We start from the raw sequence: 12,014 nt of genomic DNA, 5'->3' as shown, positions 1-12,014 counted from the left end.
GAAAGTGTTCAGTTTGTAAATCAAAATATATAAGAAAGAAACATTTAAGTTTTTATTTTCAGGAGTGCTTCCCAAATATTTTTATGTAGTTCTGCAGAACAAATGTGTTTAGGACCACAAGCAAGTTTTCTTGTGACTAGGTTACTATCCAAGATGTGAACAAATCTTGAAGTGTTCCTCCTTCCCTTCCCCCAGCATGAGGTTAATCTAAAATTAGTGCTACTTTAAAACAAATGCTGCTTAGTCTATGGATTATTTTTATCTGTCTTCTAGTGGAGTTTATATTGTACTTTCTACTACTTTTTAAGCATTTCTGAGGACTGGAAATGTACATTTGCACGCCCAGAATTTAAATGTGCTGAATAGTTCTGGTAGATAACAGTTTGCCACTGTTCCTGCCCAGATCAGGGGGGCTTTACAGAGATGTAATCAATAAAATTAATGGTGTAACAACTGGGGAGCTCCTGTTTTTCTCACTGTTACCTTTCAAAGAGCAGCTATTGTAGAGATCTCTGAAAGTCCCTCCAAAGACAGAATTCACAGGGAGTCCCCATTGTTCTGAGTTCAATCTATAACAAAGGCTATCTTTGAAAACTTAAACATTGCACAAGAGTTGTTCTCCTCTTTCCTCTTGAATGTATGATTTCCATTGTAAGACTGACATGAGCTACTTTTTGGAAACTTAACATTTTCAGGCAAGATATTTTCCTCACTTGAAAGGGATGCAGATATTTTTTATCACTCCGTTTTGCTTCTTTTTATGTGTTTATATTTAGACATAGGTGTTTTGTCAATGTCTTTCTTACCTCTCATCCTTCTAAGACTTTTTAATACTTGTGCTCTGAATAAGGACTGCAAAATATACAATTAAGCAGGATTCAGGTGGGCTTGAGTGGAATGTATGCACTTCCAAACAAATTACAAGACAAAAGAAGCCTTTTTAGGTGTGGGGTTTTTTTTTCCCTTTCCTGTGTGTTTAATGCAAAAGCTGCTTTGTTAAACACCTTAACTCCAGCTAAACCTACCCTCTGAACTCTGAGAGTGACAATGTGACCAGCTACATCTGTGTAGTCCCCTTCAAGGAGCTGGGTCTGGGGCTGAGTGAAGAGCAGGTCTCTGAGGAGGAGGCACACAACCTCACTGATGGCTTCAGCTTGCCTGCACTCAAGGTAACCTCATGCATCATGAAAACCTCTTTTCAGTTGTCATGAACCCTTGTGGCTTCTACATAGTGGCCTGCAGTAACATGGTCAACTGAGGGGAAGATGTAATCAGTCTTATATTATGTGTTTCTACATTTATTGGCATTTAGATGGTTTCTTTGAGATGGTAGTTGAGGAAAAGCTGTACAACACATGAGGATTTTCTTCTGCAAAACATGTAAATTCATTCAATTCACTGTTTTATAATCAGCTTGATCAAACTGCTTTTTAAACATGATTTTTCTGCTCCGTGATTTCCCTTGATCCCAGCTGAATAGAATAATTTCCAGATTTGCACTTACATCTTTCTTAGCTAATCTTTCAACTTGAATAAAAAGAGAGACATCCGAAAATATAATGAGCTGTAATTGCCAAAGGGAATAGATGCATTAAGTTACACTGAGGAGCAGAAATCATAAGCTTGGACCCCTGCTGCCATGAACTAGTGTAATTCTTTGATCTTAGAAAAAAATTGAAACAGAACAGAATGACAACCATATAATGGCTTTTTTATCTATTTTGTTTTGAGATGTTAACTCTTTTTAATTTGCATGAGTCAATGTTTGCAATGGGAAAGAAGATCTAATTTGAATGTAGGCCTTCTTCACACTACTGGTTCTCTGCTGAGAACCTTTTAACATTTTTTCTTTTTAGTGGAAAATTCCATTATGATGTGACTTCCGTGTTCTTACGGGGTTGGCTCTTGTTGCATTTTGTTCACTTAATTCCTAGACTTCTTTTGTTCTGACAGTAAATGCTAGAAGTAATAGTGACTGCTAAGCTTTGAGGCTTTGTTTAATTAGTTGTATGCTAAAAGCTACATCAGAAGTAAGCTTTTAAAACTTTTTTTCCCTGCCTTTTCATTAGCTGAAGTTCTAATTGCAGTCATGGCAGCCTACTTATTTACCCACTTCTTTTTAAGCACAAAAAGCCAATCAAGGGTGCCAGGTTTATAAGCTAAGTATTTGTTATCTGCAATTTAGCTCAACAGGTTGGGATGCTTTCTGGGTACAGTTAAGCTCACAACTAGTGAATCTTGGTTTACTGTAACTGGTAACAGACAGTGATAAAAGCTGGGTATGGTGAACATTTGGGTGTTCATACCTAAATGAACATAAATCAATCCTAAGCAGACTCCTGCATAAATAATAAAATAGATATACCCTGATAACCTCGAGACATATTTATGTTTTGAGCTCTGGATTTATGTGTAGTCCTCTTCAGTATATTTTAATTAGAGAGCAGTTGTCTTTATATTAAAATGCAGATAGAATACAGAGACATGTATCCAGATTTGGTTAATATTTTAATTTTCATTTCAAGTCCATGTCTAGCCAGATGAAAAATGTAGCCTGTGCCTCTGGGCTACCTTGCACTTGAACTAAAGCAGTTTAAAGAGTGAACATTTTTTGCTTAAGAAAAAAATACTGATATATACTGAGAAGAACCAGTTGGATGTTTTGGGTGAATTTTAATTGTCAGTAAAAATGATCAGAAGTTGTTGCCAGACCAAGCTATTTGCAACCCTAAATACATTTGGCATTTCCTTTTCTCTTGTTGTTATGCCTTTTTTCAGGTAGGTTTTGCATTATTACTTTAAATTGCTGAAGTTCACTACTTTTGTGTGCTACCACTTTGCTTTTTTGCCTTATGTCTGGAGAAAGGGATTGGTCTTCTTTTGTGTTTATTGTAGCACGAGTTCTTGACTTCCTATCCAGGGCACCACACTGTCTGGGTCACTTGGCTGATTGCTGCCCATCTGCACCCAGCCACATCACAGTCTTGCACGTGTGCCTGACATTAATTTCATATTGTTGTGTTCTTTCATCTCATAACCATCTTTTGTAAAATGGGAATTCTTTTTCCCTTTGGATTATTTTATCAGTTTGCATCCAAGTATGGTTTTATGTACCCTAGGATACATCATATAGCTTCTCTCTTAAGGCATTTAATAGTTTGTGCTACTGTTCTATATTTTACTCACAGAGCACTGTTCTATGTTTTGCTCTTGGCTGTTTGTATACTGGAAAAACCTGCTGCTTGTCCATAGTAGTATGAGTACAAAGATGTAAATACATTATTACAAAGCCTAGAGACAAAAAATCTCAGAACAAGTAAATTGGTCATCCTGTTCTGTAGTTGAGGGGAGTGGGAAAAAGGCATGATGAGTAATTACTTTGTCTGCCTTGGTCTAGATTGCTTGGGAACAGATTTTGTAGAATCTCAGAATGTTGGGGCTTGGAAGGGACCTCTGGAGATCATCTAGTCCAACCCCCCTGCCAGAGCAGGCTCACCTAGCACAGGTTGGACAAAATATTCATTAACAGAAGTCAGGCATTTTACAGTGAAGCTGCTTACTGCCCTCTGAATGAAGATGTCCATCTGTGAAAAGCAACAGTCTTAAGTGGGAAAGCATCAATTTTGGGAAAGCTTTCATGGGAAGGATGTTTTTTTGGGTCCAGGATGGTCTTCCTTCTCCATATCCCATCTTCTTAAGTAGCTAAACGTGTCCAGGGGGGGATGAGGTGCATCTCCCAAGCCCTAGCATGTATGGGGAAGAGGGAGACCAAGAGGTAGAAGGGAGTTTTGCAGGTGTAGACAGAACCTTTCTATCCAGTCTGCCACAGTTTTACCTTCTTGCCCCTGTTTTACAAATGCTGCCAAGGCAAGGAAAGCAAGCCACATCTCTTGTCCCATGGAGTCTCCATCTCTGGAGACATTCAAAACCCACCTGGATGCCAAACTACACCTCATACTCACCTACAGTTGTTCCCTTTTAATAACGACCAGTACTGCAGAAAAAAGTATCATAACCTTTCTGTTTCATTTTAGAGATATAAAATGGTGCTGTTCTGTCATGTTCTGCTGAACCAGCAGTCTTCTTCAAATTAAGAAAGCACTTCATCTCATTGGAACTTGAACTTTTCAAGATGAAAATTGTGGGTGCCTCGTTCCCAGATCAGCTGGCCTCTTTTCACCATTTATAGGGTTGCAAATCAAATGATTTCTTAGACTTTCCCTCCTTAGTGGTACTGGAAGAAATTTCTAACGTTGGCTGAAAAAAAAAAAAGAAAAAAAAAAGTTAACTGCTCAGCTTTCTTCAGAAGTAGAATGATTTTTGCTGAAGTACAATGCAATTAGACTCACATTTCAAGGTTGGGTGTGGGGCAGTGCAGTAGTTAGTAGATCACAGAAATGATAGCTTGGCATTATAAAGGAAAAAATGTCTTTGCTGCCACTGGAATTTTGGCAGCCCTTTATGAGCTGTAGGGTATGTGGAGATTATAGCGAATAATGAGACTGCCTGATGAGAATATGAATTTTTAGGCCTCTGACAACCTTTTCAGCGTAATTGCATATAATATCCTTCATAAAAGAATTAAGTCACCTGACGTTCACAAAATCTGAACATCACGTGGTCCGGAATACCCTTCAGAAACCTTTAGCATCTTTTTCACAGTTTTTTTACGTTCCCGTGGCTGTCGGAGGAACGTTTTCCTGGGCTGTGCCTTCGGACCCAGGCTTTCTTGTACCTGGGACGTACCTTTGGAGCCGGCTGCAGGCAGCTAACCCCTTCCCTGTTTTGCAGGTCCTCTTTCAGCTCTGGGTAGGGCAGAGTTCAGAATTCTTCAGGAGGCTGGTGCTGCTCCTCTCCCCAGCCAACGCGTCTCCCAAGCCCTTGCTCTGCCCCGAGCGGCTGCCTCATCACATCCTCTCGGACGTGACCCAGGGCCTACCTCACACACACGCTGCCTGCCTGGAGGAGCTGAAGCGCAGCTACGAGTTCTATCGCTACTTTGAAACTCAGCACCAGTCCTCGGGGTTTGAACGCTCGGCCAGAGCAAAGCAGAAGTCCACAGAGCTGAACAGTCTGCAGACGGCGGTGCGCAGCTTGCAGCTTCATCTCAAGGCACTGCTCAACGAGTAAGTTAACTCCTGAATTAAGAGATTAGGCCTAAGACTTGAGTTCTTTGGGTTGTCATCTTAGGCCTAAGACTTGAGTTCTTTGGGTTGTCAGCTTAGGCCTAAGACTTGAGTTCTTTGGGTTGTCAGCTTAGGCCTAAGACTTGAGTTCTTTGAGTTGTCATCTTAGGCCTAAGACTTGAGTTCTTTGGGTTGTCAGCTTAGGCCTAAGACTTGAGTTCTTTGGGTTGTCAGCTCGTATCCCGGATTGATGCCGAAAAAAGGCAGATACAAACAGGTATTGTCACCCTAGGCGTATCTTCACATAGTATGGGGTCAGGGATCCTTGGTTCCCTATGAAATCTCCTATTATTTACTGCTTATTCTTTAAGTACCTGGTAAAAATCCAAAGCTAAGCGGCTCGTTGAGATCTCGCAATGCTTTTGTCGCTCCCTTGAAAAAATCTGAAAATATTTTTCATTCATTTCAGACTTATTTTCATTGATTTTGCAACATGCCAAATGCTTTCTTGTAAAGTTCAGCTCGTAGTAGCTACCTAGCAATTATTTTTAAAGATACGTCACTGCCTTGGTGAAATATTTGAAGCTGTCCTACTCCTTTAATTGTACTTACAAAAAATTGCTGCAAAGAACACAGGTAAGCGATGTGTCTTGATGTGGAAAAAAATTATCTTTTTTAACTTCTGGGGCATCTTTGAGGACTTGTCTGAGTTAGTTTCTTAAAAACTGAAGAAAATAACAGGCTATTAAATGATAAATAAAGGAATGGTGAAGTCAGATATTTATTATTACTTATTTCTGTTCATCTCATCACTTAGGGTAATAATTCTTGAGGATGAACTTGAAAAACTTGTAAATACTAAGGAGACACCTGAGCTGACAACAGAAGCCCAACAGGTTCTGGAACAAAAACTAAAGTTTCTTCAGCCTCATATCCAGGCAAGCAACAGCTGCTGGGAAGAAGCCATTTCTCAGGTGGAAAAAATGAGTGGAAGAAACCCAAATAAAAAAGGTATATGTGAGAGATCGATTTAGCAACTAATGGAGATGGGATGATCAAATGGATCAAAGGCAAAATTCAGCCTGTGTATCAGAATTTTTGCTGAAGAAGGTCTGACAACAATACACTATATACATATGTCAAACGTTTTCATTGTGATAACCTTGAAACTTTTGTTTCAGCAAAAAATATAAATATGTTAACTCGGTCCTTTAGACCCGCATATTCAGACTGTTACATTTCCAGCTGCAGATCCACAGTGGTTTTTTGCCTTTGTTTAGTGAATCACGTGTGAAAGTTTTGAGGAATTGTCCCTGAGATTTTCATTTCACTGCATAAAAATGACATAGTGAATTGAAATGGCAATGGCATTGTCATGAAGCTTTCCTGTCAATGACATTTCCTGGAACAGTTGAAATTGTATAGGGTGTATAGAACATACCTTTTACCTACTCTGTCAGATAACTCATCTTTTTGGGTTTAAAAGCAGCATATCCCAGTGTTTTGCCATATGCCTCTCTTTAGTGACTTCTACCTCCCATGCTGCTCTCCATGTGAATCACCAACTAGCTTAAATAATGATAATTAATTTAGGCTCTCGTGACATGGAGTTGAACCTTTAATTTCCTTTTTCTTCAAGAGCTTTTTAATATCCCAGGGAAGGCATAGCCCAGCATCTGAAAAAATGCTGGTAATTCAGACTGAATTAGGAAAATTATGACTTGAGGTATCACCATGTTGCCCATAGAAATGCAAATCTGTAGTGAGCTAAGCTCTTTAATGATACATGAGTGGGATATCAAATAGATGGATGAATATTGCTGTGGGCCTCGAGGTGTGCAGGTTGACCATGTTCATGGATACATCAGAACTGGGAGCACTGGGAGGCCTAATGCAGGCTTAGTGCAGGTCCAGACACGGTGTAGCCAAATTTATGTGTACTTTGCCTGATAGTCTAGTCTTACAACTTCCCTCTCAGTGTTGCATAAAACAACCCATGAGGATATTGGATATAGTCTGACACATTTGCCTGTGCTAGCCTGCTGTGTTTTGTTGATGCCCTCCACAACCAGCAATTCTACTCATTGTTTTTTTCTCCTTCTCTTAAATGTTCTTTCTAGACTGCACGCTGTAGTACTTTTAGTTATTTTAGTTTTATTTTTACTTTGTGTATAAGTTTCATGACAGCCACTTTTGTTATAATTTGCTTCCTTTTAAAGTTCAGTACAAAAATAACTTAGTGTGTGATCTAGAAGGAAGGGATTGCATGGGAAATTTAAAAAATCCTTTCCTTTCACTTTTGCCTAGTGACATTCCTGGAAATGTGCTGGGGCTGAATCTCTATTTTGCAACAAGTTTACTGAATTATTCCTCAGAAGCTACTTTTAAATTATGTTAGTCATTGAAAACTATTTTTATTTGACTACATTTGACTTGTTTGATATAGAAGCTTAGGAAGCTTCTGCAAGTCAACCTTTCCAAGCTGTGCCTGAAATCAAGTCTAATTCTCCTCCTGTTCTTCTACAAATCTTAACAGCTGTCTGCTAATTATGATTATGTGAATTGCTACATTAAACTATCTCAGGGGGTTTTCTCAATGAAAGCTCTTTGGAAGAAGATGCTTTCCTGCTGAAATAGTGTAACAGCTAAGCACATCTGTCTTTATGTACTTTTATCCAAAACTAAATGAATCTTTTGACAAAAGCTGTAGTGAGGACCCCATGGCAGTAGAACACAGTGTCCAAGCAGATGCCCAGCACTTTTGCTGCAACACAGGTTTAGTTCAGCTAACTGGTTCAACCAGTGAACAGTGGTTTGGGTTAAGTTAAGTCAGGTTAGGGTCAGTTAAGAACACTATTGAAGAGGGAGCTGTTTCTGATGGTGTAGCCCCAGTTTTGAGAAGAAATACCTTAAATAAAAGCTGTATAGATTTGTTAGATATTTGTAGCAGCATCCCATCATTGTGCTTAGTATTTAAACAAAATAAGCCTTTTTCTTCTTCATCTATAAATGTGTCCAATCCCCCAGCAAAGGGCCTGTGTTTCTTCATGGAGAGGAAGAAACTGGGAACTCATTTGTCTGACCAGCCTCAGGATGCTGTTGATGATGAACCAGGAGCTGAAAGTTTCCAACCACTACAGAGCACGTTTGAGCTGTGGGCTATCCTGGTTGAGGCATCCTACCTAGCTGCCTATTGCTTATTTTCTGAGCAGTTTTGCATATCTAATTGTTTTCTGTATATACAGATGGGTCTCCTTCAGCAGGCACTCTATGCTTCTTGCACTAAATCATTCTGTGTCAAAGCTTTCTTTGACAGAGGTTTCTCACAGCTACAGCAAATAGTTCATTGTGTCAGACTGTCAAAGCAAATGCTTAAGTCTAACTGACTGAACACTCATATGCTCCCTTCAGGTTTTCATGGGTGATGATACCAGCATATATTAAAGTATATGCTTACTTTATATATGCTGTTTGGCTTCTTTGTTTATGAGACTCAGTGTATTTCCAGAATCAGCACTGATCCTGTCAGATACAGAACAGACCCCAAGAGCACCTTGGAAGGAGTTCACCTCTCCTTAAACTTCCTGAGCAACAACAGACTTACCTGTCATTGATTTACATATTTACATATCTTTGCTCACTTTCAGCATGAGTTGATTCTAGACTTTTGGCCAGCTTCTCTTTATTCTTGAACTTTTTTTCATCATCATCATCAAGGCCTTGACAGTTTAAGTATGTAGTAGTCTGCTTCTAATGTTACAGAATGGAACACCCTTTATGGCTAGTTACAGAGTGGCTTTCACGATCTTTGAAATAATATCCCCCTCAGCTTTTTTAATTCTGTTTAAATAACTGTTTAAATTGTTAAACTTTTTCTTTTCAAGCTCTCTCTATCTTTGAAAATGTATTTAACTTTTTTAGTTATTTGTAAGAGCAAAGCCATGGTACTCTGCTGCAGGCTCCTCGATCTTGCAGTCCTTTGATCCACTGGAGAGGAACTAAAGCAGCAGAAGTTTTAGCTAAACACTCTGCATTTGTGATCTGTAAGTGTACCCCTAGCAATGGTATCATCCCATACCTATATGGTATCATCCCATATAAGTGGCAAACAGAGCAGCTCTATACATTAGAGGAGCTGCTTTGCACCTGTGATGTGGGAAGGCAAGCTTTTAAATGGTAACTTCCATATACTCTTTGAGGTTTGTCTTCATACCTTCAGGAGCATACTTCTGTTGTTGCTGTCATTATTATTATTATTAAAATGTTTTTATTCTGAAGCAGATTAATGCAATGGACATAGGCAGTGGCTTGATATCTATAAAATAAATATCTCGTGTCAATTTTCCACCTACTTTGAATTTCACTACATGCTTTACCTTTCTTTTTAACTTTGCATATAGGTATTTCTGGAATGTCAAATCTTAAGCTCCTCCCAGGCAACTAGGGAATTAAATGCTTCTCCTGTTTGCAAAAGCAGGTAACTAAAATTGTCATTAATGGGAACTTCCTGCCTTCAGAATACTCTCCACAGGTATTCATTGTATAGATTAGAAACTGAAAACAGGAGTAGGTGAGGCTTTGTGAGATCCTCTAGCCTGTTTCCCTTTTCAAGGGTAAATTAGTGTTTGTGAGTAAATGTTATATACCTATTCCTAAAGCTCTCTCTCTAAAGACATTTTACAGTCTTTCCAGGCATCTATTCCAGCACTTAACTCCATTACAGTAGAAAGTTCTTACTGACTATAGATACCTCTTGCTGCAATTTAAAAGCAGCACTTTTCATCCAGCCACAATGGAAATTCCTTTCCTCTTTATAGCTATTACATTTTTTTGAGGGTAGATAATATGTTTCTGTCTGTCTTCTCTGCCTGACTCTATGTCTTCCAGCTCTTCCCTCATGGTAATTCTTTATTCAGTCCCCTGATCATTTCCCTCTGGATTCCCTCTATTTCCTCCACAGTATTGCTGAATGAAGGCGGCCTAGACTGGGTGCTGTGTTCCATCCACAGCCTGTTCAGTGCCAAAGCAGAAATGTAAATTCATGTATCTTACAATCAATGCTGCTGTTTATATGTACCAGAGTGTAGTCTGGCTTTGTGCTTGCAACAGGGTATAGTTGAAAACCAGGCTTCTCCTATCTTTTTCTTAGGGGTGCTCCTCAGTCAGTTGTCAGATATTCGTGCATTTCCTTGTCCTGAAGCACAAAAATTTGCAGCTGCTGTCACCAAACTGCTGTATCTGCAATGCAATTCTTCCTGGGCTATATCTCTGATTTTTCAGTATTATTTTCAATTCTAACTGTGCCCTTCAGTATCCATGCAGATTATCTCATTGTCAACAGTTTTAATGATCTTAAATGCTTTTCTTTCACTTACTGGAAATATGAAAGAGTATTGGACTGGAGACAAATTCTCACTCAGTGTATTTTTCCTGTCTAAAAATAGTAATGGCACTGATTATCCAAGAGACTGATGCACCTAATAGCAACTTCTCCTGGCCTGTGCATTTTCCTTATGAGTATGTTGTGACACTGTCAAAGGCCACACTGAACAAAACACAGGATGTCGTTGGCTTCTTTCTATTCATAAGACCTGTGAATGAATTGGAAAATGAAACTGGAGTGATTTGGTTTCTTCCGTTCTCAACAAACTCATATTGGTTGTCACTTCTCATTGATAAGAGCTTCATGTAAATTTTGTTTGTTCTTTCAGTATTTTCCAATGAACTGAAGCTGATTTGCCTCTAATTTTACTATGTTACTTCTCTTTTTAAACGTAGGCACTAAGCCTCTTTCCTGTTTCCCCAGTTTTTCTTGCCACCTGCACATTTCCAAAGTCTATGAAATTTTTCAGATCTGTTAGTTGACTTATTTCAAGAAGAGTTTCATCAGATGCAGGTTATATCAGAACAGCTGAGTCATTACAGTACTCTCTAACGTGTTTTGATGTATTCTAACCAGCTTGTCACCATTTTTTTCATGTGTGTCAAACCTGCCTGATGAAAATGCCTGGACCTTACCTGAGTGACTCAAAACCATCATTCACCACTCAATCTTTTTCTTATTTTTAAATCCCTTTTTCTTTTCCCCTACAGGCAAACTGGAAATGTCCCGTGACAACCCACAGCATACTACAGTACCTTTAACACGGCCTGCCATATACATAGAAAACAAAGATCCAATACCTGAAGAGCAGGTAAAAAAAAAATTGGACCATATTAAATAATAAACATGGGGGTTTGTCTGCTGTGTCCACTCTGTTTTCAATTGCTTGTGAAGTGGCCTTCTTGACTTGCCCAGACAGACCAAGGATGGCCAGTGCCATTTCATAACTGGCCTTACAGAAAAAAATGATGTATGTCCCTTTTGCTGTTCTATGGGAAGCTATTCCCTATTATGGAAAAAAAGAGCTCTGGCATTCACTTATATAAATCATGAGAAACAAGTGACAAAAGGAGAACAGTAGCACAGGTCAGAGTAATACAGAAAAAAATGCAAATTGCTAAAAGGCAGTGTATAAATAGAGTCCTGCTTGCATATGTTACATGAACTGACACAGCTGTAAAAGGGACAAGGTCCAGAACAAAGCAGCCTGTCTCCAGTTTGAGTAAACTCTTCATTATTGGATACCTAAAACAAACAGTGACATTGAACAGTTTTGTGTTGTTTGGTGAACTCCTGTGTGATGGTTGGGCTGACCTCCTCCCTCCCAGACTGAGTGGCAGATGCATTCTGAAATCAGGTTGAACACCCATGCTCTGCTCTGTCCCTCCCTTGCCTTCTCCCAAGCCTACCCCACATGTGTTCTCTCTGGATTTTTTTTTTTCCATATCAAAGAGCTGGGACTAGTAACTTTACTGGCTGTCTGTTACAACATAAAGGGAACTCTG

General features: G+C 39.2%; 2 protein-coding genes across 14 annotated transcripts in view; one reads left to right on the top strand and one right to left on the bottom strand.

Moving 5' to 3' along the window:
• VEZT (vezatin, adherens junctions transmembrane protein) overlaps positions 1-12,014 on the top strand; it is an 86,898-nt gene that overhangs the window by 40,497 nt on the left and 34,387 nt on the right. For all 13 annotated transcript variants that reach the window (XM_071764745.1, XM_071764718.1, XM_071764711.1 and 10 more), the window contains 4 exons: positions 1,022-1,169; positions 4,792-5,126; positions 5,944-6,137; positions 11,220-11,320. In XM_071764745.1, the coding sequence (XP_071620846.1) occupies positions 1,022-1,169; positions 4,792-5,126; positions 5,944-6,137; positions 11,220-11,320 (778 nt within the window). The remainder of the gene's footprint in view (positions 1-1,021; positions 1,170-4,791; positions 5,127-5,943; positions 6,138-11,219; positions 11,321-12,014) is intronic.
• Positions 3,996-12,014, bottom strand: part of C1H3orf20 (chromosome 1 C3orf20 homolog) — a 71,016-nt gene continuing 62,997 nt past the window's right edge. The window contains exon 19 of the mRNA XM_071764850.1: positions 3,996-4,257. Within this exon, the coding sequence (XP_071620951.1) occupies positions 4,248-4,257 (10 nt within the window). The 3' untranslated portion in view covers positions 3,996-4,247. The remainder of the gene's footprint in view (positions 4,258-12,014) is intronic.

The sequence above is a fragment of the Heliangelus exortis genome, chromosome 1 (genome assembly GCF_036169615.1).
Source record: "Heliangelus exortis chromosome 1, bHelExo1.hap1, whole genome shotgun sequence".
In the NCBI taxonomy this organism is placed as follows: domain Eukaryota; kingdom Metazoa; phylum Chordata; class Aves; order Apodiformes; family Trochilidae; genus Heliangelus; species Heliangelus exortis.
Note: the sequence above shows the minus strand (reverse complement) of the source record. Positions and strands in the feature narration are given on the sequence as shown.